The sequence below is a fragment of the Diaphorina citri genome, unplaced genomic scaffold (genome assembly GCF_000475195.1).
Source record: "Diaphorina citri unplaced genomic scaffold, Diaci psyllid genome assembly version 1.1 scaffold1693, whole genome shotgun sequence".
Lineage (NCBI taxonomy): Eukaryota > Metazoa > Arthropoda > Insecta > Hemiptera > Psyllidae > Diaphorina > Diaphorina citri.
This window is the reverse complement of record NW_007379119.1, coordinates 9718-35474: the sequence shown is the minus strand read 5'-3', so window position 1 is coordinate 35474 and position 25757 is coordinate 9718. Positions and strand designations below refer to the sequence as shown.

General features: G+C 37.9%; 5 protein-coding genes and 2 long non-coding RNA genes across 10 annotated transcripts; 3 read left to right on the top strand and 4 right to left on the bottom strand.

The window, feature by feature from the left end:
• The first annotated feature begins 486 nt into the window (after window positions 1–486).
• Window positions 487–5712, top strand: LOC108253382. The gene is made up of 4 exons (XM_017447244.2): window positions 487–1209; window positions 1402–1689; window positions 4611–4901; window positions 5559–5712. The coding sequence occupies exons 1-4, from the start codon at window positions 986–988 to the stop codon at window positions 5581–5583; spliced, it is 828 nt and encodes a 275-aa protein (XP_017302733.2). The 5' UTR covers window positions 487–985; the 3' UTR covers window positions 5584–5712.
• LOC103516893 lies at window positions 2305–13438 on the top strand. 4 transcript variants are annotated; one of them, XM_026829168.1, is made up of 7 exons: window positions 2917–3130; window positions 3394–3650; window positions 9932–10289; window positions 12487–12560; window positions 12752–12984; window positions 13075–13160; window positions 13314–13438. In XM_026829168.1, exons 1-6 carry the CDS (start codon window positions 2929–2931, stop codon window positions 13088–13090), a joined length of 1140 nt encoding a protein of 379 aa, XP_026684969.1. In that variant the 5' UTR covers window positions 2917–2928; the 3' UTR covers window positions 13091–13160; window positions 13314–13438. The 4 variants fall into 4 exon arrangements, with proteins under 4 accessions (XP_026684970.1, XP_026684969.1, XP_026684968.1 ...); XM_026829167.1 differs by lacking the exon at window positions 13075–13160 and adding an exon at window positions 13161–13294 and having other exon boundaries at window positions 13358–13423; XM_026829169.1 differs by lacking the exons at window positions 2917–3130; window positions 13075–13160 and adding an exon at window positions 2305–2513 and having other exon boundaries at window positions 12752–13067; window positions 13307–13434.
• On the bottom strand, window positions 3752–9638 carry LOC113470612. The gene is made up of 2 exons (XR_003393600.1): window positions 9224–9638; window positions 3752–3893 (listed from the first exon to the last, which is right to left on the bottom strand). It is a non-coding gene; the product is annotated as an uncharacterized LOC113470612 (long non-coding RNA).
• LOC113470610 (interaptin-like) lies at window positions 8075–9006 on the top strand. The gene is made up of 2 exons (XM_026829170.1): window positions 8075–8423; window positions 8697–9006. Exons 1-2 carry the CDS (start codon window positions 8200–8202, stop codon window positions 8992–8994), a joined length of 522 nt encoding a protein of 173 aa, XP_026684971.1. The 5' UTR covers window positions 8075–8199; the 3' UTR covers window positions 8995–9006.
• Window positions 12934–13311, bottom strand: LOC113470611. Its single transcript, XR_003393599.1, has 2 exons — window positions 13234–13311; window positions 12934–13057 (listed from the first exon to the last, which is right to left on the bottom strand). It is a non-coding gene; the product is annotated as an uncharacterized LOC113470611 (long non-coding RNA).
• Window positions 13439–19985: 6547 nt separating the features above from the next.
• Window positions 19986–23157, bottom strand: LOC103516898. Its single transcript, XM_008481887.1, has 5 exons — window positions 23109–23157; window positions 22468–22677; window positions 21130–21857; window positions 20421–20889; window positions 19986–20305 (listed from the first exon to the last, which is right to left on the bottom strand). The coding sequence occupies exons 1-5, from the start codon at window positions 23155–23157 to the stop codon at window positions 20007–20009; spliced, it is 1755 nt and encodes a 584-aa protein (XP_008480109.1). The 3' UTR covers window positions 19986–20006.
• Window positions 23158–25179: 2022 nt separating this feature from the next.
• Window positions 25180–25757, bottom strand: LOC103516897. The gene is made up of 2 exons (XM_008481886.2): window positions 25529–25757; window positions 25180–25382 (listed from the first exon to the last, which is right to left on the bottom strand). Exons 1-2 carry the CDS (start codon window positions 25653–25655, stop codon window positions 25180–25182), a joined length of 330 nt encoding a protein of 109 aa, XP_008480108.1. The 5' UTR covers window positions 25656–25757.

Here is a 25757-nt window from a genome sequence, read left to right as displayed (position 1 = left end):
GTTACTATACCAATAGTCCTATACCATAAAATTCTATTTGAAACAGTGATTTAGGATCGACTTTAGTAAACTTTGCACAAAATGTAGATGACACTTTTCTGAGAATAATGGACTTTGTCAAATTTTGATTATTCATAAGTTGGTAATGCCCGCCACTCACGCTCAAAGGCTCAGACTGTCTTGGCGGAAAAGTCTTGAGTTGAGACCTAGGTCTCTTAGACCTTAGACGGTCTGAGGGCGAGGGGCTGGCCTTAATGCAAAAAAAAAAAATGGTTTGTATTTATTACTAGTGGTTGACCCGTCCTTTGTACGGGACCACCATACACACGCACACCACCACCACACCCACACCCACCCACAAACCCATCACACACACCACAGATCCATCGCACACACACCCATCACACCACACACACGACACATCCATCACACACACACACCCATCACACATCACACACACACACCACACATCCATCATACACACACACACCCATCACACCACACACACACCATACACGCTACGCGGGATGCGCACTGTGAGAGCGCGTAGCGCGACCTGACATGTCCCACAGTGCACATAATAGGCATAAATTTGAACCACCGCCATTTTGAATCAGGATAGAATGTGGATAGAAAGGATAGAATGTGACAATCCGATCAGTTGAATTTGAGTAGGTATCAGTTTTCTCCAAATAACTGGGTCTGTCGGATTGGGGAAGAGAAGAGGTGGCTACATAATACATACATTATTTTTTTGCTGAATATTGACAAAGGAAAATGAATGATTGGAGATGCCATAAAAAAAAAGCCAGTTACTATACCAATAGTCCTATACCATAAAATTCTATTTGAAACAGTGATATACCAAAAAATACTCACAAGTCTAGATACGTCTAGATATACATCACAAACTATATGAACAACATTATGATTTTGAAAGAAAACAATTTACTTGATCTCAACTTGAAATTCCATGTAACACATTATGGGTGAAGTAGAATCTGTAAGTGGAGTACTTCGTATAGTAACCACAGAACGAGACGATCTGAGGAATAAAAATGAAAAATTGAAAATCAAATTGAAACAACTGACGACGGAGATAGAAACGTTGAAGGAACGGTCTCGAAAGGGTAAATTTCTAATTGATAACCTGCTTGAAGAATACAAGGAAGAATGTCAGAAGTGTGATGATCTGCAACAATATATGAGGTGAGCACGATAAAAATAAATAGAAGAAAAAATACACAACATAAAATGGTAAGGTGGTGAGTTTCTCTTGAAATGGAAGAGCCGATCCTGCTTGAGTGAAAATGAAAATAAATCAACAACTATTAACTATAGCAGATAGGGTATACCAGGTAGCCAGGTACCTTCCATTAAATGTCATCTTCTTCGTTACAGGGAGAGGGATTTACTAGAAGAAAATGAAAAATTGAATCAACAAATACGGCAGATGAACGATTTGAATGAGAGTTTGAGAAGCAAGAACGAGAAAGATGATATGGTTGAAGAACTTGAAAATGACTTTCACAACTTTCCAAATGAAATAGAAGAACTACGAGCATATGAAAACAAATTATTACAAGAAAATTTAAATTTAAAAGAATATTTACAAGTTCAGAAGTATGGAAAAGGAAATGGAAAGTGTAGAAAAGAAAAGAGTCAGCCTAATATGCTTCAGAGGGCGGTAAGCTTGTAGAAAATTTGGTAATTTTGGCACATCCACTAATAATATCGCATTCTCAATAGGTTCAATAGAACTGTTGCATTTAGGTAATAATTATGAATAAAAGGTGGTAAAAGTATGTGACCTACGTAAAAAGATGTGAAAGATCCAAATCTGAGGTCAAAACTCAAGAAATGTGTCTTTAAAAGGTCGAAAAATTTATTTTTATTTTCCACTTTTATGAAAAAGCTCAAAAAGTTGTGATGTCAGATTGTAAGAAATGCGCAAAACGCATAAGCGGAGCGGAAACACATTACACTAGTGTGGCGTGCAAGGTAGCTTTGAGACAGTTGATATGACGTCATCGCGTCAGTAAATATGCCGTGACGTCAGTAAATAAGATATACCTACCGGTATTTTTAAAATCGATTTATTTCGAGATCTAGAAGTCATAGGAAAAAAAATTCCATAGGTACCTACTTCCACATTTATTTCTGCTCTTTGAATTTGAAATCTCACCTAAATAAGCGCAACTGGTCTATTTGTCAAAGAATAAATAAATAAAAACATTAAAAACAAATATATGCTGTTAAAATTGAATACCTTGACCGAGGACGTTATAAGTGCAAACAGTGGCCTTGTGCAATGCATTTCCTCGTTTACTTGTTAATGCATCTCGTCACTATCAGCATGACCGACACAGACGCAGTGTGTACCCAAGCTGTCGTGGAAAAGGTGAAAAGTCTTGTGCCCGATATTCAGCATATCGAAAGCGTCATCCCAGGATACGGGAAAGGCAACAACTATATGTCATTTGTGTATCGAATTTGTGTCAGGTTTGAGAAATGTAAGTGTAAACTTTACTCGGGAAAATGACGCAGAATTGCAGTGTATTTTCATTGTGATTGTGTATCAATGTATCCATAGGTAGGTATTGTAGAGAAATCAATTGTTATTATTATGTGTTTTGAAAATTTAAGAAAATATAAACGTCGTGCAAACTAGAGATAAAAAGTAAAAAATGAATTCAGATTGTACGCGTTGCGGAAAAAAAATCAAAATTTCGAATTTTCCGCCAACTTTACACGCTCATGAAGGCTCTGTATTAAGTTACCACATCATTTTCCACTTGCCAAGAACATCTCAGAATGGCCTATCTCAGCCCTGTTCATAACCACGGCCTAAAACTCAGATAAAAAGTTGGCTGCAGTTTTGACTTTAGCAGCTAGTGACGTTATAAGTGCAAACAGTGGCCTTGTGCAATGCATTTCCTCGTTTACTTGTTAATGCATCTCGTCACTATCAGCATGACCGACACGGACGCAGTGTGTACCCAAGCTGTCGTGGAAAAGGTGAAAAGTCTTGTGCCCGATATTCAACATATCGAAAGCGTCATCCCAGGATACGGGAAAGGCAACAACTATATGTCATTTGTGTATCGAATTTGTGTCAGGTTTGAGAAATGTAAGTGTAAACTTTACTCGGGAAAATGACGCAGAATTGCAGTGTATTTTCATTGTGATTGTGTATCAATGTATCCATAGGTAGGTATTGTAGAGAAATCAATTGTTATTATTATGTGTTTTGAAAATTTAAGAATTAGAAGTAAAAACAAAAGTAGGTAAAATATTAGTTTTATCCAAAGTAAAATAATCAGCGCTTATATTCCTACGTGACAATTAAAATACATGTTACACAATGTTACGAAGTTCATCTCAATCTTTCAGCAAAAGACTTGCAATGGCTCTTTGTAAAAGTCCGCCCTAAAGACGAGAGTCAAGTGACGGAATGGGCAGATTTCCAAATTGCATTTGGCAATGAATGTGCCGCCTACGGTCACTTGAAAGAGTTGGAGCTTCCCATGCCCAAATGTATTCTAGAAAACCCAGACATAATTGTGCTAGAAGATTTGACCAATGAAGGGTACACTATGCTGGATAAAGCTCAAGGCTTCAATCTAGCACAGACAGAAGCTGTTTTGAAGGTAGGTGAATTCTTCCTTGATCTTTTTCTGACCATCACCAACAGCACATCAAATAGGGACTTTTTTCTCCAAATTCTCTCTAAAACAATGGACCAAATAAAGGTTAAAAAAAAGAGTAGGTACTCTCATAGCTCAGAGATGATTTATTCGACAATTTCATACACTTCATGAAAGTTCAAATAATACGAGTATATTATTTATCATCCAACCAAAATTTTGTCTGACCTAGACCTAGGCATTTACCTACAGAGAGAGAGAGAGAGAGAGAGAGAGAGAGAGAGAGAGAGAGAGAGAGAGAAAGAGAGAGAGAGAAAGAGAAAGAGAAAAAAGAGAGAGAGAGATAGATAAATAGGGAGGGTCAGGGATAGAGAGAGAGGGGGAAAGAAAGAGGAGGAGGGAAAAGATTGATAAAGCAAAAAGAGGGTAAGGAAATAGAAGGTTATAATATAGAGACAGGGTATGCTATTAAGAACGGAGGGATAAACAGCAAGGAAAGAGCTTGACCGAGATCGAACTTCCATTAGGTCCATCCATCCACCTACCATACTTTGTCAGCAATCACAAATTGATAATAAATAAAATTGTATTTTGTAATATACCTACCTAACTTATTTATTTGCAGGTTTGCAATTTGCTTGACCGAGATCGAACTTCCATTAGGTCCATCCATCCACCTACCATACTTTGTCAGCAATCACAAATTGATAATAAATAAAATTGTAATTTGTAATATACCTACCTAACTTATTTATTTGCAGGTTTGCAATTTGAAAAAAAGTTATTTATTTGCAGGTTTGCAATTTGAAAAAAAAGAACAGGTACCTAAGGAATCAGCTTTCAAATATGGAGCAAGCTGATTGGATTCTACCTCGAGAGAAAAAAAAATGCAAAACTCGTCCTACTAAGAATAAATAAAATTGTAATTTGTAATATACCTACCTAACTTATTTATTTGCAGGTTTGCAATTTGAAAAAAAAGAACAGGTACCTAAGGCATCAGCTTTCAAATATGGAGCAAGCTGATTGGATTCTACCTCGAGAGAAAAAAAAATGCAAAACTCGTCCTACTAAACAATGCAAACATCGTCCTGGTTCTACTAAGCAATGCAAACATCGTCCTAGTCAGCAATTCGAATTTAGTCCTACTAAGCAATGCAAATTCGAATTTAGTCCTCCTACTAAGCAATGCAAACATCGTCCTAGTCAGCAATTCGAATTTAGTCGTACTAAGCTTGAAAGAAAGGTAAGTAGGTAAGTTCTTCCTACTAAGCAATGCAAACATCGTCCTAGTCAGCAATTCGAATTTAGTCCTACTAAGCTATGCAAACATCGTCCTAGTCAGCAATTCGAATTTAGTCGTACTAAGCTTGAAAGAAAGGTAAGTAGGGTAAGTGTACCATTTATTCGCCCACCTAAAAAACGTACCATTTATTGGCCCACCTGTACCATACGCCACATAAGTCTGAACTCGACGAACTTTTTCAAGATCCAATTTTATCAAAAGAAAAGGCTTAAAGAATGCTATCGAAATAGTGGTATTCCAAAATTGTAGTCATAAAAACAAAAATTAGAAAAATAAATGTGGGCAGGTGGGCCAATAAATGGTACTTTTTTAGGTGGGCGAATAAATGGTACACTTACCCTAGGTAAGTTCTTCCTACTAAGCAATGCAAACATCGTCCTAGTCAGCAATTCGAATTTAGTCCTACTAAGCAATGCAAACATCGTCCTAGTCAGCAATTCGAATTTAGTTCTACTAAGTAATGCAAACATCGTCCTAGTCAGCAATTCGAATTTAGTCGTACTAAGCTTGAAAGAAAGGTAATTGTAAATTGTAAACTTTGACCGGGATCAAACTCCCATCTATCTACCATACTTTGTCACAACTGATTGATTCTATATTTGCAGTCTTGTAAGCTGCGATGTAAAATGAGTCCCACGAGACCACAAACATGTCCTCCAATGTCCAGGTTTTCATATAAAGGAAATATGCATGGCAATACTTCCCAAGGAACAAGTCAAAGTATTCTGAAGAGTCCTTGTCACCATCCTGAGGGAAACCGAGCAAGTGATAACCAGGAAAAGATTTACGTAAAAATAGGAACCGTCTCAACAGCAGATGGGAGGAAGATTGATTCCTGTGTTCAAAAGAGACAGTCTGCACAAGACATGATGGAACCAAATAATCCCAGACATGTTGCCTTCCCTCAGGATTGTCACCATCCTGAGGGAAACCGAGCAAGTGGTAACCAGGAAAAGATTTACGTAAAAATAGGAACCGTCTCAACTTCAGATGGGAGGAAGATTGATTCCTGTGTTCAAAAGAGACAGTCTGCACAAGACATGATGGAACCAAATAATCCCAGACATGTTGCCTTCCCTCAGGATTGTCACCATCCTGAGGGAAACCGAGCAAGTGATAACCAGGAAAAGATTTACGTAAAAATAGGAACCGTCTCAACAGCAGATGGGAGGAAGATTGATTCCTGTGTTCAAAAGAGACAGTCTGCACAAGACATGATGGAACCAAATAATCCCAGACATGTTGCCTTCCCTCAGGATTGTCACCATCCTGAGGGAAACCGAGCAAGTGATAACCAGGAAAAGATTTACGTAAAAATAGGAACCGTCTCAACAGCAGATGGGAGGAAGATTGATTCCTGTGTTCAAAAGAGACAGTCTGCACAAGACATGATGGAACCAAATAATCCCAGACATGTTGCCTTCCCTCAGGATTGTCACCATCCTGAGGGAAACCGAGCAAGTGATAACCAGGAAAAGATTTACGATATCCCAACTTGGGAAAGTATTTTCTTTTCATAAGTTGGTAATGCCCGCCACTCACGCTCAAAGGCTCAGACTGTCTTGGCGGAAAAGTCTTGAGTTGAGACCTAGGTCTCTTAGACGGTCCTCTTGAAATGGAAGAGCCGATCCTGCTTGAGTGAAAATGAAAATAAATCAACAACTATTAACTATAGCAGATAGGGTATAGACTTTGATCATTCAAAGAAGGTCGAGATGGATACTGCAAGTAAAAGGAGATTTTCGCCGACAATTTTATTTTCACCTGAGGTGAATAGTTGGGCAGACTTTCGTATTTTTACTTTTTCTAAGAGTATTGAACTCTTAACCCCTTTAGGAAGAAGACTTTGATCATTCAAAGAAGGTCGAGATGGATACTGCAAGTAAAAGGAGATTTTCGCCGACAATTTTATTTTCACCTGAGTTGAATAGTTTGGCAGACTTTCGTATTTTTACTTTTTCTAAGAGTATTGAACTCTTAACCCCTTTCCAAAGTGGCTGAGGTGTAGGGCAACATTAACCTTGAGGGAAAATGCTGCTCGAAATACGTACGTATGTAGATACCTAAGTACATATATATTAGAATAGTAGATAGAGCAATTTTGAACATTGGCAGATTGACACACAATACTGCATGGTAATGGCAAAAGGTCTCGTGAAAGCTGAAATGAAAATCCCTGTACCTACTCGCCTTTTCAAGGTGAAACTGGAGGCAGGTTTGTTGCGTTACAATCTTCCCGAGTTTGAAATATACCTCTACATTTTGGACTTTCACTTCTATCACCTACCCCATGTTATGTATCCTAACATCTAGCCATCTGCAGCCACTCTGAATCTTTTATGACCTAAAAAAGGTAGTGGTTGCCATTAACCCACATTTTCTTGCCTGTTGATTTTGGACTTTCACTTCTATCACCTACCCCATGTTATGTATCCTAACATCTAGCCATCTGCAGCCACTCTGAATCTTTTATGACCTATAAAAGGTAGTGGTTGCCATTAACCCACATTTTCTTGCCTGTTCGATTATTCATGAACCTCCTCCATGTGTTTCATACGATAACTTCTTTCTGGGTACGAACACACCATGTGTGTAGGACTGTAGGTTTAGGATTAGAAGTCTCTTGTCTTCACTTGGGTTTGAGTTGGATGGGATGTAGATTTCAGATCCCTAAATTATCAAAAAGCACTGCATGGGTTTTTAATGAGATGAAATTGATTCAATGGAGCCATCACCCAATGTGGTACGTGGTATACTCCGAACCTTTTAGTGTAGAATAATAATATATATGTAGGTATGTGTAGCCTTGTTTCTAGTTCTTAATTATCTATAATTATCATCTAAAAACACGTCTTTTGTAGAAAGATCTACCTGTACCTTCGTACCTAGTACGTAGTACATGTGATTTAGATGAAATTGATTCAATGGAGCCATCACCCAATGTGGTACGTGGTATACTCCGAACCTTTTAGTGTAGAATAATAATATATGTATATACGTATGTAGTGTAGCCTTGTTTCTAGTTCTTAATTATCTAATTATCATCTAAAAACACGTCTTTTGTAGAAAGATCTACCTGTATCTTCGTACCTAGTACGTAGTACATGTGATTCAACAGTGATATACCAAAAAATACTCACAAGTCTAGATACGTCTAGATATACATCACAAACTATATGAACAACATTATGATTTTGAAAGAAAACAATTTACTTGATCTCAACTTGAAATTCCATGTAACACATTATGGGTGAAGTAGAATCTGTAAGTGGAGTACTTCGTATAGTAACCACAGAACGAGACGATCTGAGGAATAAAAATGAAAAATTGAAAATCAAATTGAAACAACTGACGACGGAGATAGAAACGTTGAAGGAACGGTCTCGAAAGGGTAAATTTCTAATTGATAACCTGCTTGAAGAATACAAGGAAGAATGTCAGAAGTGTGATGATCTGCAACAATATATGAGGTGAGCACGATAAAAATAAATAGAAGAAAAAATACACAACATAAAATGGTAAGGTGGTGAGTTTCTCTTGAAACGCAACAATATATGAGGTGAGCACGATAAAAATAAATAGAAGAAAAAATACACAACATAAAATGGTAAGGTGGTGAGTTTCTCTTGAAATGGAAGAGCCGATCCTGCTTGAGTGAAAATGAAAATAAATCAACAACTATTAACTATAGCAGATAGGGTATACCAGGTAGCTTCCATTAAATGTCATCTTCTTCGTTACAGAGAGAGGGATTTACTAGAAGAAAATGAAAAATTGAATCAACAAATACGGCAGATGAACGATTTGAATGAGAGTTTGAGAAGCAAGAACGAGAAAGATGATATGGTTGAAGAACTTGAAAATGACTTTCACAACTTTCCAAATGAAATAGAAGAACTACGAGCATATGAAAACAAATTATTACAAGAAAATTTAAATTTAAAAGAATATTTACAAGTTCAGAAGTATGGAAAAGGAAATGGAAAGTGTAGAAAAGAAAAGAGTCAGCCTAATATGCTTCAGAGGGCGGTAAGCTTGTAGAAAATTTGGTAATTTTGGCACATCCACTGGACTTTTTTCTCCAAAATATCTCTAAAACAATGGACCAAATAAAGGTTTTTTTTTTTAAAAAAAAAAAAAGAGTAGGTACTCTCATAGCTCAGAGATGATTTATTCGACAATTTAATACACTTCATGGTAGTTCAAATAATACGAGTATATTATTTATCACCCAACCAAAATTTTGTCTGACCTAGACCTAGGTATTTACCTACACTTACCTAGACAGTAGCCTTCTTAATGGACGAGTGAAAATAATGGTGTCACGGTGTCACTTGTCTTATAAACTGCATCTCACGATGAGGTGCAGTATGCAGAATACAGTTCGGTTATTGGAGAAATACACATAATACTGTTTATGCAGATTAGATAATTTCCTATATAGGAGTGCTTTTAATAGATAAGTAGGTATATTTCATAACCCCAAATCTCTTTTGGGTGATGATTTGCTAAGGGGAGAATTCTGCCTATGTTCTCGCCATTATCTTTTCTTCGCCAGATGAAGGGCCTCCAACGACCAAGGACTCAAAGTCTCCACCAAGAAAATGAATTTAATTTATTGATTTATTTAGAATTTATTTTAATTACTCATTATTACCTACACCCTATCTATATACCAATTTAGTCCTACTAAGCAATGCAAACATCGTCCTAGTCAGCAATTCGAATTTAGTCGTACTAAGCTTGAAAGAAAGGTGTTTCCGAAGACGACCAAGATGAGAAAAAAGATGTGAAAGGTTAGTAGGTACCTATGTAATAAAATTATAGTAGGTAAGTATTCATCTCTCCACCAAGAAAATGAATTTAATTTATTGATTTATTTAGAATTTATTTTAATTACTCATTATTACCTACACCCTATCTATATACCTACTGGTAGTATTGCCTATTATTGCCATAAATTTGTGTTCTTGTGCAGAAAATGGCAAGATTTCACTCAAACTCCATCCGATTACGAAAAGAAAATCCCAACTCGTTTGAAACTTTGTGCTCAAGATTCCAGAGCTTGATCCCAAATTTCGACAAAATGCCAAAGGACAGTGAATTTTATGACAAAATGGTGGAGTCTATTGGAGAGGTGGAATATGATGAGATAAAGGTACTGCTTAGTGGATATAAAGATGGTAAACTTTACGACAATGTGAAGCAATTCTTGACTTTGAATAAGAGAAATGAGGATCATGAGCTGCTAGGAATCATCCATGGTGATTGCTGGATAAATAACGTGATGCTTAAAGTTTCCGAAGACGACCAAGATGAGAAAAAAGATGTGAAAGGTTAGTAGGTACCTATGTAATAAAATTATAGTAGGTAAGTATTCATCTGTTGACTTTAGAACTAATTATGCAGCTTTTACTAAACATATATGGGTCACTTGAACAATAGGTTTTCGATAGGTAGTTATTAGTGGATACGTGTTTATAGCTGCCTTCAACATCCGATGATTATGTATTTTGTATCGGTATATATGGGTCACTTGAACAATAGGTTTTCGATAGGTAGTTATTAGTGGATACGTGTTTATAGCTGCCTTCAACATCCGATGATTATGCAGATTATGTATTTTGTATCGGCTACATGGGTACTTATAAGCCTACCTGTGTATTCCCAACGTGTTTCTGGTTTCTGTACAAAGTCACTGTTGCATTGATAGTTTCTCAGAAGAGAGGTGAGTGGGTGTGTGTGTGTGTGGGGGGGGGTAAAATTATGAGTCCCTGGAGGTACTCGCCTGTTTGTTATGGGGCCTTCAAAGCAGCTCTTTCCCCCCTCAGTTATACCTACTGAAATTTAACCAGTAGGTATATAACAATAAGCAGGGCCTTATTAAGGGGAGGGCGCCCCTCATTACAAAATCCTGAACACGCCCCTGACAATAACTACCTATGTATTAGGTAGGTGTCATGGGGTAGTACCTACAAGCTAGGTACTTACTAGGTATATTCGTTATCTACTGAATAGAATATACCCTGTTTATCCTGCCGAAATGAGACTGAAAAGTCCCTTTACTACCGCAATCTAAACAAGGTCTTATGTAGGTACATATTTGGTACAGAATAAATTAAAAATTACAATATTAAAAACCTTACTTAAATTTAAAAAAAAGTAAAGAATACATATAGAGGTACTTGCCTGCTGTAGGAGAAAGCCAGCCGTTCCAAGAACGAACTTTGACTGTTTGGGATGATGTTCGAGCGGAAATCGAACCTGTGAACCTAGGCTGGATACATTACCTATTTATTTAATTTATTTCTAAAAAAAAAGAAAGAAAGTAAAACTCAGATAAAAAGTTGGCTGCAGTTTTGACTTTAGCAGCTAGTGCGTTATCCACAAGTTTTTTACCTCCGTGAATTTAACGCTTCCGCGAGATTTTGAAAATTACAAATCTGGTTTTTTGACTTCTTGACTGTAGGGTAGAAGTTTTTGCCGGAATTTGCCGTTTAATCCGTTTATGGGCTTTAAAGAAGAAGAAGAAGAAGAAGAAGAAGAAGAAGAAGAAAAATAAGAAGTAGAAGAAGTTGTATTCTACGCAAAGAGAGAAGTTTCGGGGATATTTTATTGATCTGAATATTCTGAATAAGAGAATCAGGTAATTCTTTGTGTCCAGTATTTGAAGCTTGTTCATTGTTCATTTCGCTAAGCCAGCCTAGTTAGCTTAGTTGGTAGCGCGTCTGCCTTGTAAGCGCTAGGCCGCGGGTTCGATTCCCGCCCGGGGCGGATTTTATCCTGATGGGATAATGTTCGTTCTTGGAACGGCTGGCTTTCTCCTATCCTGTCTTCCTTCTCTCTTCGATTTCGGGACGATAAGACCGTAGCAGTTACAGTTCCCTCTGTCAAACCTCTACAAAAAAAAGTTCACAGGATATAAAGAGCTTGTAAAGTTGTACCCACTGCGCGACCAGTCTCAGCGTTTAAAGTTAAAATATCAGTGTGCAACTGTGCACTCTCCATTGGAAGACTAGAACACTCTTGTTAAGCAACGCTAAGAGTGATGATGTGTTTCTGGACAGTTTGATAAAGTGAAACGGAAAACCAGAGGTCGAAAGGAATGAATGTAAATTAGACTGTAGATGTTTAAAGTTAAAATATCAGTGTGCAATTGTGCACTCTCCATTGGAAGACTAGAACACTCTTGTTAAGCAACGATAAGAGTGATGTGTTTCTGGACAGTTTGATAAAGTGAAACGGAAAACCAGAGGTCGAAAGGAATGAATGTAAATTAGACAGAGTTGAACAATAGGTTTTCGATAGGTAGTTATTAGTGGATACGTGTTTATAGCTGCCTTCAACATCCGATGATTATGTATTTTGTATCGGCTACATAGGTACTTATAAGCCTACCTGTGTATTCCCAACGTGTTTCTGGTTTCTGTACAAAGTCACTGTTGCATTGATAGTTTCTCAGATAGGTACCTAGTTAGGACAGTAAAAATCCCCAGAACCACTCACCATGAACCTTTTCTTGAAACCTTACAGGAAGCGGATCGAAAATTGATGTCAAATTTGTAGATCTACAAGGCATAGATGCCAACTCAGTGCTTGTAGACTTGGTAACTTTTCTAGTGACAAGTATTGACTTCCAAGTCCTGATCGACCACTATCCCCATTTGCTTCATCTGTACCACAAACATTTGAACCTGCCGCATCTAGAACTTTTCAGGAAGCTTGAAGAGTACAAAGAATTTGCCTTACCCTTGTTTTTATATCGGGCACTACCACCAACTCAGTGCTTGTAGACTTGGTAACTTTTCTAGTGACAAGTATTGACTTCCAAGTCCTGATCGACCACTATCCCCATTTGCTTCACCTGTATCACAAACATTTGAACCTGCCGCATCTAGAACTTTTCAGGAAGCTTGAAAAGTACAAAGAATTTGCCTTACCCTTGTTTTTATATCGGGCACTACCTACTCGATCCGTCACCAAGGAGGAATATGCAAACAATTTTCGGCTGTTTGCTCGATTTTTACGGAAGTACAACTTCCTCTGACATGTTTTCGTTGATATCTAATCTATCTAGGGATTTAGTACATAGTTACCTACAAACCTACATATAGGTATTAGGTACAACTTCCTCTGACATGTTTTCGTTGATATCTAATCTATCTAGGGATTTAGTACATAGTTACCTACAAACCTACATATATTAGGTACAACTTCCTCTGACATGTTTTCGTTGATATCTAATCTATCTAGGGATTTAGTACATAGTTACCTACAAACCTACATATATTAGGTACCTATCTATCAATCGCAAAACCAATAAGGAAAGTAAAAGTAGTAGATTATTAATGAGGTATTAGGTATCTATCAATCGCAAAACCAATAAGGAAAGTAAAAGTAGTAGATTATTAATTTATTGCCTTTGTATGAAGTACCTGTTTTGTAACGCTGTGATTTGACCAAATGAAAATTGAATGCTGTGAAATGTCTTTACTATTCGGACCCGATAGGTGGCGCCAGTTACCAGAAAAGTCCAGAAGACCAAGGTACAACGGGGGCCAAGGTACGACTAGACACCCTACTTAATTACCTATGTTTATTTTATTTTTAATATTTTGAATTTACCTATTACACATGTACCTACCTATATATATTTATATGTATAAGCACTAATTACATAAATGTTTTTCAATTATTATTAAAGTTCACAGCAACCCAGATTCCTCTGAGATTTTCCTGATTAAATACAAATAATGTCCATAAAGTTGACCATAAACAATGTACAGCCAGCCTAGTTAGCTAAGTTGGTAGTGCGTCTGCCTTGTAAGCGCTAGGCCGCGGGTTCGATTCCCGCCCGGGGCGGATTTTATCCTGATGTGATAATGTTCGTTCTTGGAATGGCTGGCTTTCTCCTATCCTGCCTTCCTTCTCTCTTCAATTTCGGGGTGATAAGTCCTTACCAGTTACAGTTCCCTCTGTCAAACCTCTTCAAGTCTTCCTTCTCTCTTCGATTTCGGGACGATAAGACCATAGCAGTTACAGTTCCCTCTGTCAAACCTCTACAAAAAAAAGTTCACAGGATATAAAGAGCTTGTAAAGTTGTACCCACTGCGCGACCAGTCTCAGCGTTTAAAGTTAAAATATCAGTGTGCAATTGTGCACTCTCCATTGGAAGACTAGAACACTCTTGTTAAGCAACGATAAGAGTGATGTGTTTCTGGACAGTTTGATAAAGTGAAACGGAAAACCAGAGGTCGAAAGGAATGAATGTAAATTAGACAGAGCATTCCGCCCTTTGGCCTTTGAGTGGGTACAAGGAAGAGGCAGACATGGAACAGGAATAGGGCTACTGGGTTCAGGGAAACACTCCTACCATCCCATCTGCTTCAAACAAACCTGACTTTTGTGTCTAGCCTGAGGGGACAGCGAGAGGTATAATTCATAATCTTGCATCGTCCGACCATAAATCAAAACAAATAAAATGTCCTCCTGTGCAATTTAACTGGAGGTGAGGAGGTGTGATGCAGGGAAAATATATACAAAGGAAATGGAGAGGGAAGGAAAGGTACGTGGAGGAGGTAAGAGGAAAGACTGGAAGGAAACATGAGAAGGGAAGAAGGATGCATCTAAGGTAAAGCGGTAGGAATTGGGGTAAATTCGTGGGAGGTATGTGAGAAGGTACAGTGGGCAGGAAGGGAGAAATAAGAAGGAACATGAGAAGGGAAGAAGGATGCATCTAAGGTAAAGCGGTAGGAATTGGGGTAAATTCGTGGGAGGTATGTGAGAAGGTACAGTGGGTAGGAAGGGGGAATTAAGAAGGAATGGAGCGCGCAACTGATCTATTATAATGTAGAAGAGGGCAAATGTAAAAGGATTGGGAGGTATGGGAAGGGAGAAGAGACTGTTAGGGCTGAAGGTGGAATTTAAGGTAGTTGAAGGAGGTGGCTATGGGAAGGGAAGGTTGTGGAGGAGTACCCCAGCACACATGAGGAAGGAAGGTACCTACCACCAACGGGACTGGGGCGAGGTCAATGTTAGGATAGGTAACGTGAAGGGTAACCTTCAGGTATATCGGATAAAACCTGAATGGTGGCATATAACTTTTTGGATGCATTACAAGCTCCGGCTTTTACGGATGGGTATACCATTTGTTAACTATTTATTTGATGAGAGAATTGTTCTGAAAAACCAATAAATGGACACTTATAAAATAAAAATAAAATAAAATTATGCATAGGATTGGAAGGAGAAGGAGTGAGCACAAACAGTAGGTAACCGGGTAATAACCCCAAATTGTCGTGGAGCATGAAAAAAGAGAGAAAGAGAGGGAGCTGAAAAAGGATAGGGAAACGAAAAATAGGGGAGAGTAGAAAGAGAGAGAGGGATAGAAAGGGAGAGAGAAAGAAAGAGAGAGAGAGAGAGAGAGAGAAAGAGAAATAGAAAGTAAAAAAGAGAAAGAGAGAGGGGGGGAAAGAACTCAATGGGTAAAAATTATAAATAAATGGTCGACTCCTATGTAAAAAGTTGGGAAAAATCCAAATCTGAGGTCAAAACTCCGAAAAAATAATTGTAAAAGGTGAAAATTCAATTTTTATTTTCCCTTCTAATGAAAAAGTTCAAATATGTGTGACATCAGACTTTACGCAGTTGTTTTTTTCGTCCGTTAGGTAGCGCCACTATGCAAGCGCGCTAGCGGAGGAGCAGAAAGAACTGCGTAGAAAAGTATGCGCACAAACACATTAATGCGTTGCCTGCGAAGGAGCTTTGCTCGGGACATTTGATGTGACGTCATCGCCTACGGGAGCGTATGCCGTGACGTCAAAGTTCACGATTTACCGGCATTTTTTTAATCGATTTATGTATCTCGGGATCTAGAAGTCGTAAAAGAAAAAGAAAAATTCCGTTGGTCCTCGTTTTTCCTGCTCTACGACTTTGAAACATCACCCAAGTAAGCGCAACTGATCTATTATAATGTAGAAGAGGGCAAATGTAAAAGGATTGGGAGGTATGTGAAGGGAGAAGAGACTGTTAGGGCTGAAGGTGGAATTTAAGGTAGTTGAAGGAGGTGGCTATGGGAAGGGAAGGTTAGGAGGAGGTAAGAGGAAAGACTGGAAGGAAACATGAGAAGGGAAGAAGGATGCATCTAAGGTAAAGCGGTAGGAATTGGGGTAAATTCCCCAGCACACATGAGGAAGGTACAGTGGGCAGGAAGGGAGAAATAAGAAGGAATGGAGCAGTTGCAAATGGGTAAAAATTATAAATAAATGGTCGACTCCTATGTAAAAAGTTGGGAAAAATCCAAATCTGAGGTCAAAACTCCGAAAAAATAATTGTAAAAGGTGAAAATTCAATTTTTATTTTCCGTTCTAATGAAGGAGTTCAAATATGTGTGACGTCAGACTTTACGCAGTTGTTTTTTTCGTCCGTTAGGTAGCGCCACTATGCAAGCGCGCTAGCGGAGGAGCAGAAAGAACTGCGTAGAAAAGTATGCGCACAAACACATTAATGCGTTGCCTGCGAAGGATGTGTTCCGGCGGAACATTTGATTTTTGACAAAAATACGGATTGTTCCGGGAAATAACGTACGGTTGGCAACCCGGTACCTACCACCAACGGGACTGGGGCGAGGTCAATGTTAGGATAGGTAACGTGAAGGGTAACCTTCAGGTATATCGGATAAAACCTGCTTTACATAGGAATGGTGGCATATAACTTTTTGGATGCATTACAAGCTCCGGCTTTTACGGATGGGTATACCATTTGTTAACTATTTATTTGATGAGAGAATTGTTCTGAAAAACCAATAAATGGAAACTTATAAAATAAAATTATGCATAGGATTGGAAGGAGAAGGAGTGAGCACAAACAGTAGGTAACCGGGTAACCCCAAATTGTCGTGGAGCATGAAAAAAGAGAGAAAGAGAGGGAGCTGAAAAAGGATAGGGAAACGAAAAATAGGGGAGAGTAGAGAGAGAGAGAGAGAGAGAGAGAGAGATAGAAAGGGAGAGAGAGAGAAAGAGAGAAAAAAGAGAAAGTCGTGGAGCATGAAAAAAGAGAGAAAGAGAGGGAGCTGAAAAAGGATAGGGAAACGAAAAATAGGGGAGAGTAGAGAGAGAGAGAGAGGGATAGAAAGGGAGAGAGAGAGGGAGAGAGAGAGAGAGGGAGAGAGAGAGAGAGAGAGAAAGAGAAATAGAAAGTAAAAAAGAGAAAACCAAATTGTCGTGGAGCATGAAAAAAGAGAGAAAGAGAGGGAGCTGAAAAAGGATAGGGAAACGAAAAATAGGGGAGAGTAGAGAGAGGGATAAAAAGGGAGGGAGAGAGAGAGAGAAAAAAGAGAAAGAGAGAGGGGGGAAAGAACTCTTGCTCCTTTATCAGATGATAAATCACCAATTTCTTGAGTTGAACGCATTAGAATGCAAGAGCACGCGTATTGACAGGATAAAGAGAGAAACAAAGAAGGGAAAGGCAGAAAGAGGGGGGGAGAGAGAGATAGAGAGAAATAGGGAGGGTCAGGGATATACCTAGAGAGAGAGAAAGAGAGAGTAGAGAGAGAGAGAGAGAGAGAGAAAGAGAGAGAGAGTGAGAGCGAGGGGGGAAGGAGAGGAAGACGGAACAGGAAGGCATATTTGGTACAGAATAAATTAAAAATTACAATATTAAAAACCTTAATTAAAAAAAAAGAAAAGAATACATATAGATATAGAGGTACTTGCCTGCTGTAGGAGAAAGCCAGCCGTTCCAAGAACGAACTTTGACTGTTTGGGATGATGTTCGAGCGGAAATCGAACCTGTGAACCTAGGCTGGATACATTACCTATTTATTTAATTTATTTCTAAAAAAAAAGAAAGAAAGTAAAACTCAGATAAAAAGTTGGCTGCAGTTTTGACTTTAGCAGCTAGTGCGTTATCCACAAGTTTTTTACCTCCGTGAATTTAACGCTTCCGCGAGATTTTGAAAATTACAAATCTGGTTTTTTGACTTTTTGACTGTAGGGTAAGTACTAAAGCATCTAGTGCGTTATCCACAAGTTTTTCACCTCCGTGAGTTTAACGCTTCCGCGAGATTTTGAAAATTACAAATCTGGTTTTTTGACTTTTTGACTGTAGGGTAGAAGTGTAGAAGTTTTTGCCGGAATTTGCCGTTTAATCCGTTTATGGGCTTTATGGCTAGCTGTCAGTCAGGTTTATTTATTCTTCACTATTTCAAAGGATAATCTTTAGTCTCATCAACCTCAGTTGTATTTCAATACAGAACTTGAATAATGTTTTTGTGGTAGGTAACTCCAACTCTGTGTTTTTGTGACCATCCAGATCTGTTACTTTGGACTGTTATGTAGGTATCTACAGTCAGGTTTATTTATTCTTCACTATTTCAAAGGATAATCTTTAGTCTCATCAACCTCAGTTGTATTTCAATAGAGAACTTGAATAATGTTTTTGTGGTAACTCCAACTCTGTGTTTTTGTGACCATCCAGATCTGTTACTTTGGACTGTTATGTAGGTATCTAATGTAGGTTCAAATTGCTCTCACAGGAAGATGAGAAATAAAAGTCTGACCATTGTCTAACCTCTACGATAATAATATGATTGAATAGGGTTGCCAACGGTATCTAATGTAGGTTCAAATTGCTCTCACAGGAAGGTGAGAAATAAAAGTCTGACCATTGTCTAACCTCTACGATAATAATATGATAGAAACTTCAAGGCTCAAAAAGGTTGAATGCAGCCCCAGACATACTAGGACAGAAAGAGCCATAAAATTATAACAAAAAGCTAGGTAGGTACCTACCTATCTTATGAACCAATTTAAAATTTAAAAAACAATTGGAATAACTTAAGACTTAAAATCAAAAGTTGTAGCCCCAGACATACTAGGACAGAAAGAGCCATAAAATTATAACCAAAAGCTAGGTAGGTACCTACCTACCTATCTTATGAACCAATTTAAAAATTGAAATACCTACATACTTTATCATTTTAGTTATGAAATAAAATATGAAATATTTTATACTTTCAGTTTTCATTCTCTTCAGTGGCCTCTTTGAATGGAGTTCATATGTATGGAAAGTCTCACAACATGCTGCTGAAAAGTACCACAACTGAAGACATGACTATTGTTTGGAGGGAATTTGAAAACAGGTCAGTACCTATACATAGCTGTAGAAACCAACTAGTACACTACCTACTTTTGCCTCGGTAGCCATCTCCAAGAATCTTACCTCAACGATCCAGTGGTTAAAAATATGAATCCCAGCTGGGGTGGAAATTTCTGAACATTTTTTTTTTGTTTGTTTTGTTTTTATTTTTATTTAATGTACCTATATTTTTCCCCATTCACCATTACAGTGTGGAAGCTCTGTTTTAATAATCTTTTTATTTTTTTTTGTTTTATTTTTATTTAATGTACCTATATTTTTCCCCATTCACCATTACAGTGTGGAAGCTCTGTTTTAATAATCTTTTTTTTTGTAATTGTTCCTCAAAAAATTGTAAATAGGGACGTACTTAAATCATTAGTTAAGGGAAAGAAAAGATTCTTGGGACTTCAGTGGCCTCTTTGAATGGAGTTCATATGTATGGAAAGTCTCACAACATGCTGCTGAAAAGTACCACAACTGAAGACATGACTATCGTTTGGAGGGAATTTGAAAACAGGTCAGTACCTGTACATAGCTGTAGAAACCAACTAGTACCTACACTACCTACTTTTGCCTCGGTAGCCATCTCCAAGAATCTTACCTCAATGATCAAGTGGTTAAAAATATGAATCCCAGCTGGGGTGGAAATTTCTGAACATTTTTATTAAATAAAATAGGTAGGTACATAAATACTGATTTTCTTTAACCAAGATCAAAAAATTCCCGGAGGGACGGGCCCCGCTTGTTATTTAAGTAATGTACCTATATTTTTCCCCATTCACCATTACAGTGTGGAAGCTCTGTTTTAATAATCTTTTTATTTGTAATTGTTCCTCTAAAAATTGTAAATAGGGACGTACTTAAGTAAATCATTAGTTAAGGGAAAGAAAAGATTCTTGGGGAAATAATTCTTTTTATTTATTTCCCTTCTTCTTGACATATCTACTCCTCTTATTATTTGTCTTTGTGACCTGGAATCTACTTCTAGCAGATGATGTCACTGTTTCTGCATAACTTTCTACATTAGATTCTGGTTTGCATGGCTTTCCAGATTGACAATCAACAGAGGAGAAATGGTAAATATGCTTGGGATCTTGCTTGAAAAGTTCTCTGATTTCTTTGTTGCTATAGAAACAGTAGTTGTTGATAATGTGATCCGAGTTGATGTGGTCTGGCACATTGTCTACTTTATAACAATTGTAGGTGTTGCTTCCTAAAAGAGAGAGATTACATAGCAATAAATTAATTGTTTGTTCAAAGAGCCTGTAACAAATCCTTCAAAATTAATCTTAAAAAGTATCTAATTGGAAAACAATTTGTGTTCTTACCTCGATATGTATATGAAATGGCACGTTTCGGTCTCGGAGAACGTCTGGTATCGAATCTATCATGTTTTGGTCTGATCAAACACTCCTCCTCTTCTATGTTTCTCATTTCTTTCCTGTATTGTTTACCATAACCTCTTATTGACTTTCTGTCCCGTCCTGTTGTATAATCATCAGTATCTGTGTCACATAGTTTACTTTTGAGTGTACTTAAAACACGAGACCTGGGCTTTTCTTTTCTCTTGTATTTTAAGCTGTCTGAGGATAAGTTAGTACTGGTATGGCTGGATGGTTTGATTAGGAACAGAGTGGCATCATTACTTGACTTGACTCGGGCTGTCATGCAGTAATACACGCAGCAAATGAGTAGGAGAAATAACAACAGAGAGACAAGGAGGATAGGTTTCCAGTACTGTTGGAAATAATTCTCGCAATCATCTTTGCTCATGGAGGCAATAAATGCTTCTAGCTCCTGAAATGGAAGAAGTCTTTTGGTTGGTGGACAGCATGAACACAAGTAGACACACAGACAGACAGACAGACAGACGACACCGAAGCGAATACAATAGTCCGTCCCCTATACCTTTTTATTACTATCGTAATAATAAAGGACTAAAAAGGAAAAGAAATTTTATACAATTCTTGGCAATCTAATTTGAACTAACTAAACATGTGAAACAATTAATTAATGATTAGTAGGTACATCAGTTACCTTAATGGGTGTGAACAAATCAATTTCTTGGCTTTCCTTCAACTGAGACTCGTCATAACGCCTTTTCTTTGCATTTCCCATATTTACATTACTTCTGTTACCATTTCTCTCTTGGTTTGTATGGTTGTCGATCATGTTTGGCTGATCAAAAGCTTTCATTTTCCCTGAACAATTTTTAAGCTTGTTGCTAGATCTTGTAGCTTTGGACTTTGCTTCACCTGGACCAACGTAGTTGAGATCAACATTTTTGTTTAGATTGTCCGCCATGTTGGTTGCAGGTGTCCCTGCATTTGTTGGAATATGGTTCTCAGATATGGAGGTATCCCCAAGTGCGAGTGGGACAATGGGTATCACGGTATTGGTAGGCTTCAAGTCTTTGGTGTACACTTCATAGACAACCGGTCTCTGATCACTCTGATCATTATCTTGAATTTCTTGAATAACCTGGACAGCTCTCGCTGGTTCTACTTTCTCTCTGTGATGTCTATCGTTCAGCACATCCTGATGTTTCTCATGATAGATGCAATGTTTTCTGCCTTTGATTAAAACGTTGTTCTTGTGTTTGAGTTTGATTTGGTTTTCCATACACGGGGTGATGGGTTCGGTTATGTTGGTCTGATCTGTGTTGGAAGTGTTATCTGGTGATGATGTGCTCGTGTTGGTTTGCAGCGGTATTGACTTGATTTTGACGACCATGGTTGACGCCCGAGAAGGCTCCTTGATTGGACCTAAAAGAAAGGAGGAAACTAGAGCTTTGTCTAACTTGTTGTCTCAAGTAATATGTATTTCCTGAAGAAACTACCGGTTGAGGAGACCAAAATTCTTTGGGGTGTTTCTTAAATTCAACATACCAATATAGGGATCAGTATTGTCATATAAACATTTAGTTGCTTAGAGGGTAGTTTGTTTGCCTTGTAAGTGCTAAATCATGAGTTTGATTCCCACTCGGACAGATTTCATCAAAACCAACAGGGTTTATTCTCAGAACATCTGGCTTTCTCTTATCCTGTCTTCCCCTCTCTTTGTTTTCAGGGCAATGAAACTGTAGCAGTTACAGTTCCCTCTATCAAACACTTTTTTTTTTAAAGATAAAAATAATTAAAATTATTTAAATAATGTTTGTTTAGGATGAACGATGGTAACGCCGATCTCAAAGAAGATTGGGAATGAGTGCAGTTAAAGAGGAAGACCTACTTAAGAAATAGCTTAGATTTGCATTATTTAGAATCTACCTACTAAGAAATATGTACGTTAGATTTGAATTATTTAGAGTCTACTAGACTTACTGAAGAAATATATTGGATTCGTATTATTTAGAATTAACCAGAGAAAACTTACCGAAAGCTTTTTTTCCTCTCATGTGACCTTTGATATGTCTTGAACGTTTTCTCAGAGCATGCAACCGGTTATTCCTCAGAATATATCCACAATACTGTACGGGTTGCTGGTCTGATCCTTTTTTGTTTTCCTCAGTTTTCCTTTTGTCCCTGACTTGATCCAGGACTCCATTTTCTTCGACATTCACTTGAGCAGATGTTTCTGGTACTTCTGCAGTCGAAATTTGGAGAATAGTTTTATTTAATTTAAATAGTTATGTATGATTTTTGAGTCCTCATTCTAGTACTTTTTGAACCCCAACCTCAACCTATAGGCAATTCGGTCACTACTTCTGGAGGAATGCCTCTGTTCAATAGAAGCTATGGAAATATTGATGCTGTAAGTATGCTATCTGTAAGGCCAGCCATTCATTATAAGGTACCTATGGCTGAAAAGGTTTGTCTGTCAGGTCTACCTAATACCTGATCACACACACCTGATCAAGTCTACCTGATAGTGAATGGCTGGCTTAACACTTGGGAGAAAATCTAAGATAATCCAATGAGAATAACTTTGATTTCAGACTTTGGATAAAGTTCAACTAATATTCTCATAGCCCTCCTGTTCTGTCAAATTCTGCAGCAGTATTATACAAGACAAACCACTCTGTACTAAGGCCACAACTAGAGGGATAGTCAACCACCAGTTCATATCTCGTCACGGACACAAATTAATAGAAAGTAATAAATATATGGAACTTATCAAATTCGAGAATTTGCCAGGAAATCGGCTGAGAAACGTTAAAATTGTAAAATGAACTTGATTTTGGTCAGAAAAGTCAGCGTGGTAATTTTCATCATTAGGTTACGTAGTATCAAATTCGAGAATTTGCCAGGAAATCGGCTGGGAAACGTTAAAATTGTAAAATGAACTTGATTTTGGTCAGAAAAATCAGCGTGGTAATTTTCATCATTAGGTTACGTAGATATGGTACAGTAGAACTCTAATGTAACACTCACTTTCGTCCTCTGGACCCCATGTAAATTTAAAACATTATTGCCCTCAGGGCTAAGTACTGAACTGATGAACAGAAACTGATAAATGAACTTGATTTTGGTCAGAAAAATCAGCGTGGTAATTTTCATCATTAGGTTACGTAGATATGGTACAGTAGAACTCTAATGTAAAAACTCACTTTCGTCCTCTGGACCCCATGTAAATTTAAAACATTATTGCCCTCAGGGATAAGTACTGAACTGATGAACAGAATCTAATGTAAACACTCACTTTCGTCCTCTGGACCCCATGTAAATTTAAAACATTATTGCCCTCAGGGCTAAGTACTGAACTGATGAACTTCGGAAAGTGCAGGACAAAGGATTAGGATTTATTTATGTACAGATCTTCCTGTGTATATGTACTTACGAGTGGCGGGAATTTGAAGCTACTTATAGCTTTCTTAAAACTAGATTGTAGTAAATTACTTTGATATAAGCATTTGGTTAAGGAGTACTATTCCATAGAATCTCTTAAAAAATCCCCCCCCCAAAAAAATAAATACCTAAATAAATAAATAAGTAGAAAAATCCCTCAATGTTTCAGCATAACTCTGATAACAGCCGGAGTCACTCTGGAAGAGCAAACCCTGTCTGAACTCTCACTAGCTGTATTTCACACCATGATCATGTTTGTCGGCATTGAAGAGTTACGGGCCGTCAAAAACGTGGAACGCCTACGCAAAGATCTTCGCATGAGTTTCGCCGCCATTGAGAAACTGCTGCAATCTGTAGATCTGACGGATAGTACAGGTGAGTTGAAAAAGGCCTATCTGTAAGGGCTAGTGTTAATGCTTAATGCTGTCCTGCAAAGATCTTCGCATGAGTTTCGCCGCCATTGAGAAACTGCTACAGGCTGTAGATCTGACGGATAGTACAGGTACGCAAAGATCTTCGCATGAGTTTCGCCGCCATTGAGAAACTGCTACAGGCTGTAGATCTGACGGATAGTACAGGTAAGTTGAAAAAGGTCTATCTGTAAGGGCTAGTGTTAATGCTTAATGCTGTCCAATTGACATTTTACCATTGTTATCGATAGATATCACCTCTCCACCTCTTACCGTGTAACCGTACAAAGGACGTATAGCCAGCCTAGTTAGCTTGGAAAGTAACGCGTATACCTTATAAGTGCTCGGTCGTGGATTCGACTTCCGCCCGGGGTGAACTTTATCCAGATAAAGTTCGATTTCGGAAGGATAAGACCTCCGTTGTTACCTCTTACTGTAGGTACTTGTTAATATTTTATTCAGTCAATAACAATTCTACTTCCTGAAGAAATACGGTTGAGGAAGACTTAAGAGAAAAGGGTTGGAGGAGGGAGAATGTACTAGATAGAAAGGTATGGAGGTTTAGGATGAACGATGGTAACGCCGATCTCAAAGAAGATTGGGAATGAGTGCAGTTAAAGAGGAACTCTCTCTCTCTCTCTCTCTCTCTTTCTCTCTCTCTTTCTTTCTCTCTCTCTTCCTCTCTCTCTTCTCTTTCTCTCCCTCTGACGCGACCTAAAGCTATGTTTGCAGCCTGACATGCCGAGCGACAAATGCAGCCCTAGTGGAAACGTAGCTTGACGCTTACAAGGAATGCGCGCTTTCCAAGCTAACCAGGCGGTATTCAAACTCGAAACTTTTCTTTTGAAAATATTTAAGCCAGAATATAAAGTATTCTGCATGTTAAATTTTTAAATTTGTTGTGAGTGTGAGTCATTTTCGTTTGTGAGTGTGAGCTCTTTAGTGAATTGAGTTTGCTTTGAAGTTTTGAAAATTTGTTTTCTTGTTCTGAGTGCTGATCCTTTTTTGTTTTCCTCAGTTTTCCTTTTGTCCCTGACTTGATCCAGGACTCCATTTTCTTCGACATTCACTTGAGCAGATGTCTCTGGTACTTCTGCAGTCGAAATTTGGAGAATAGTTTTATTTAATTTAAATAGTTATGTATGATTTTTGAGTTTTAGAGCTCCTCATTCTAGTATTTTTTGAACCCTAACCGCAACCTCTAGGCAATTCGAAAGACATAATCAACTAATCACTTACCTAAATTATAATCATCATCAATATTCTCATAGCCCTCCTGTTCTGTCAAATTCTGCAGCAGTATTATACAAGACAAACCACTCTGTACTAAGGCCACAACTAGAGGGACAGTCAACCACCAGTTCATATCTCGTCACGGACACAAATTAATAGAAAGTAATAAATATACGGAACTTATCAAATTCGAGAATTTGCCAGGAAATCGGCTGGGAAACGTTAAAATTGTAAA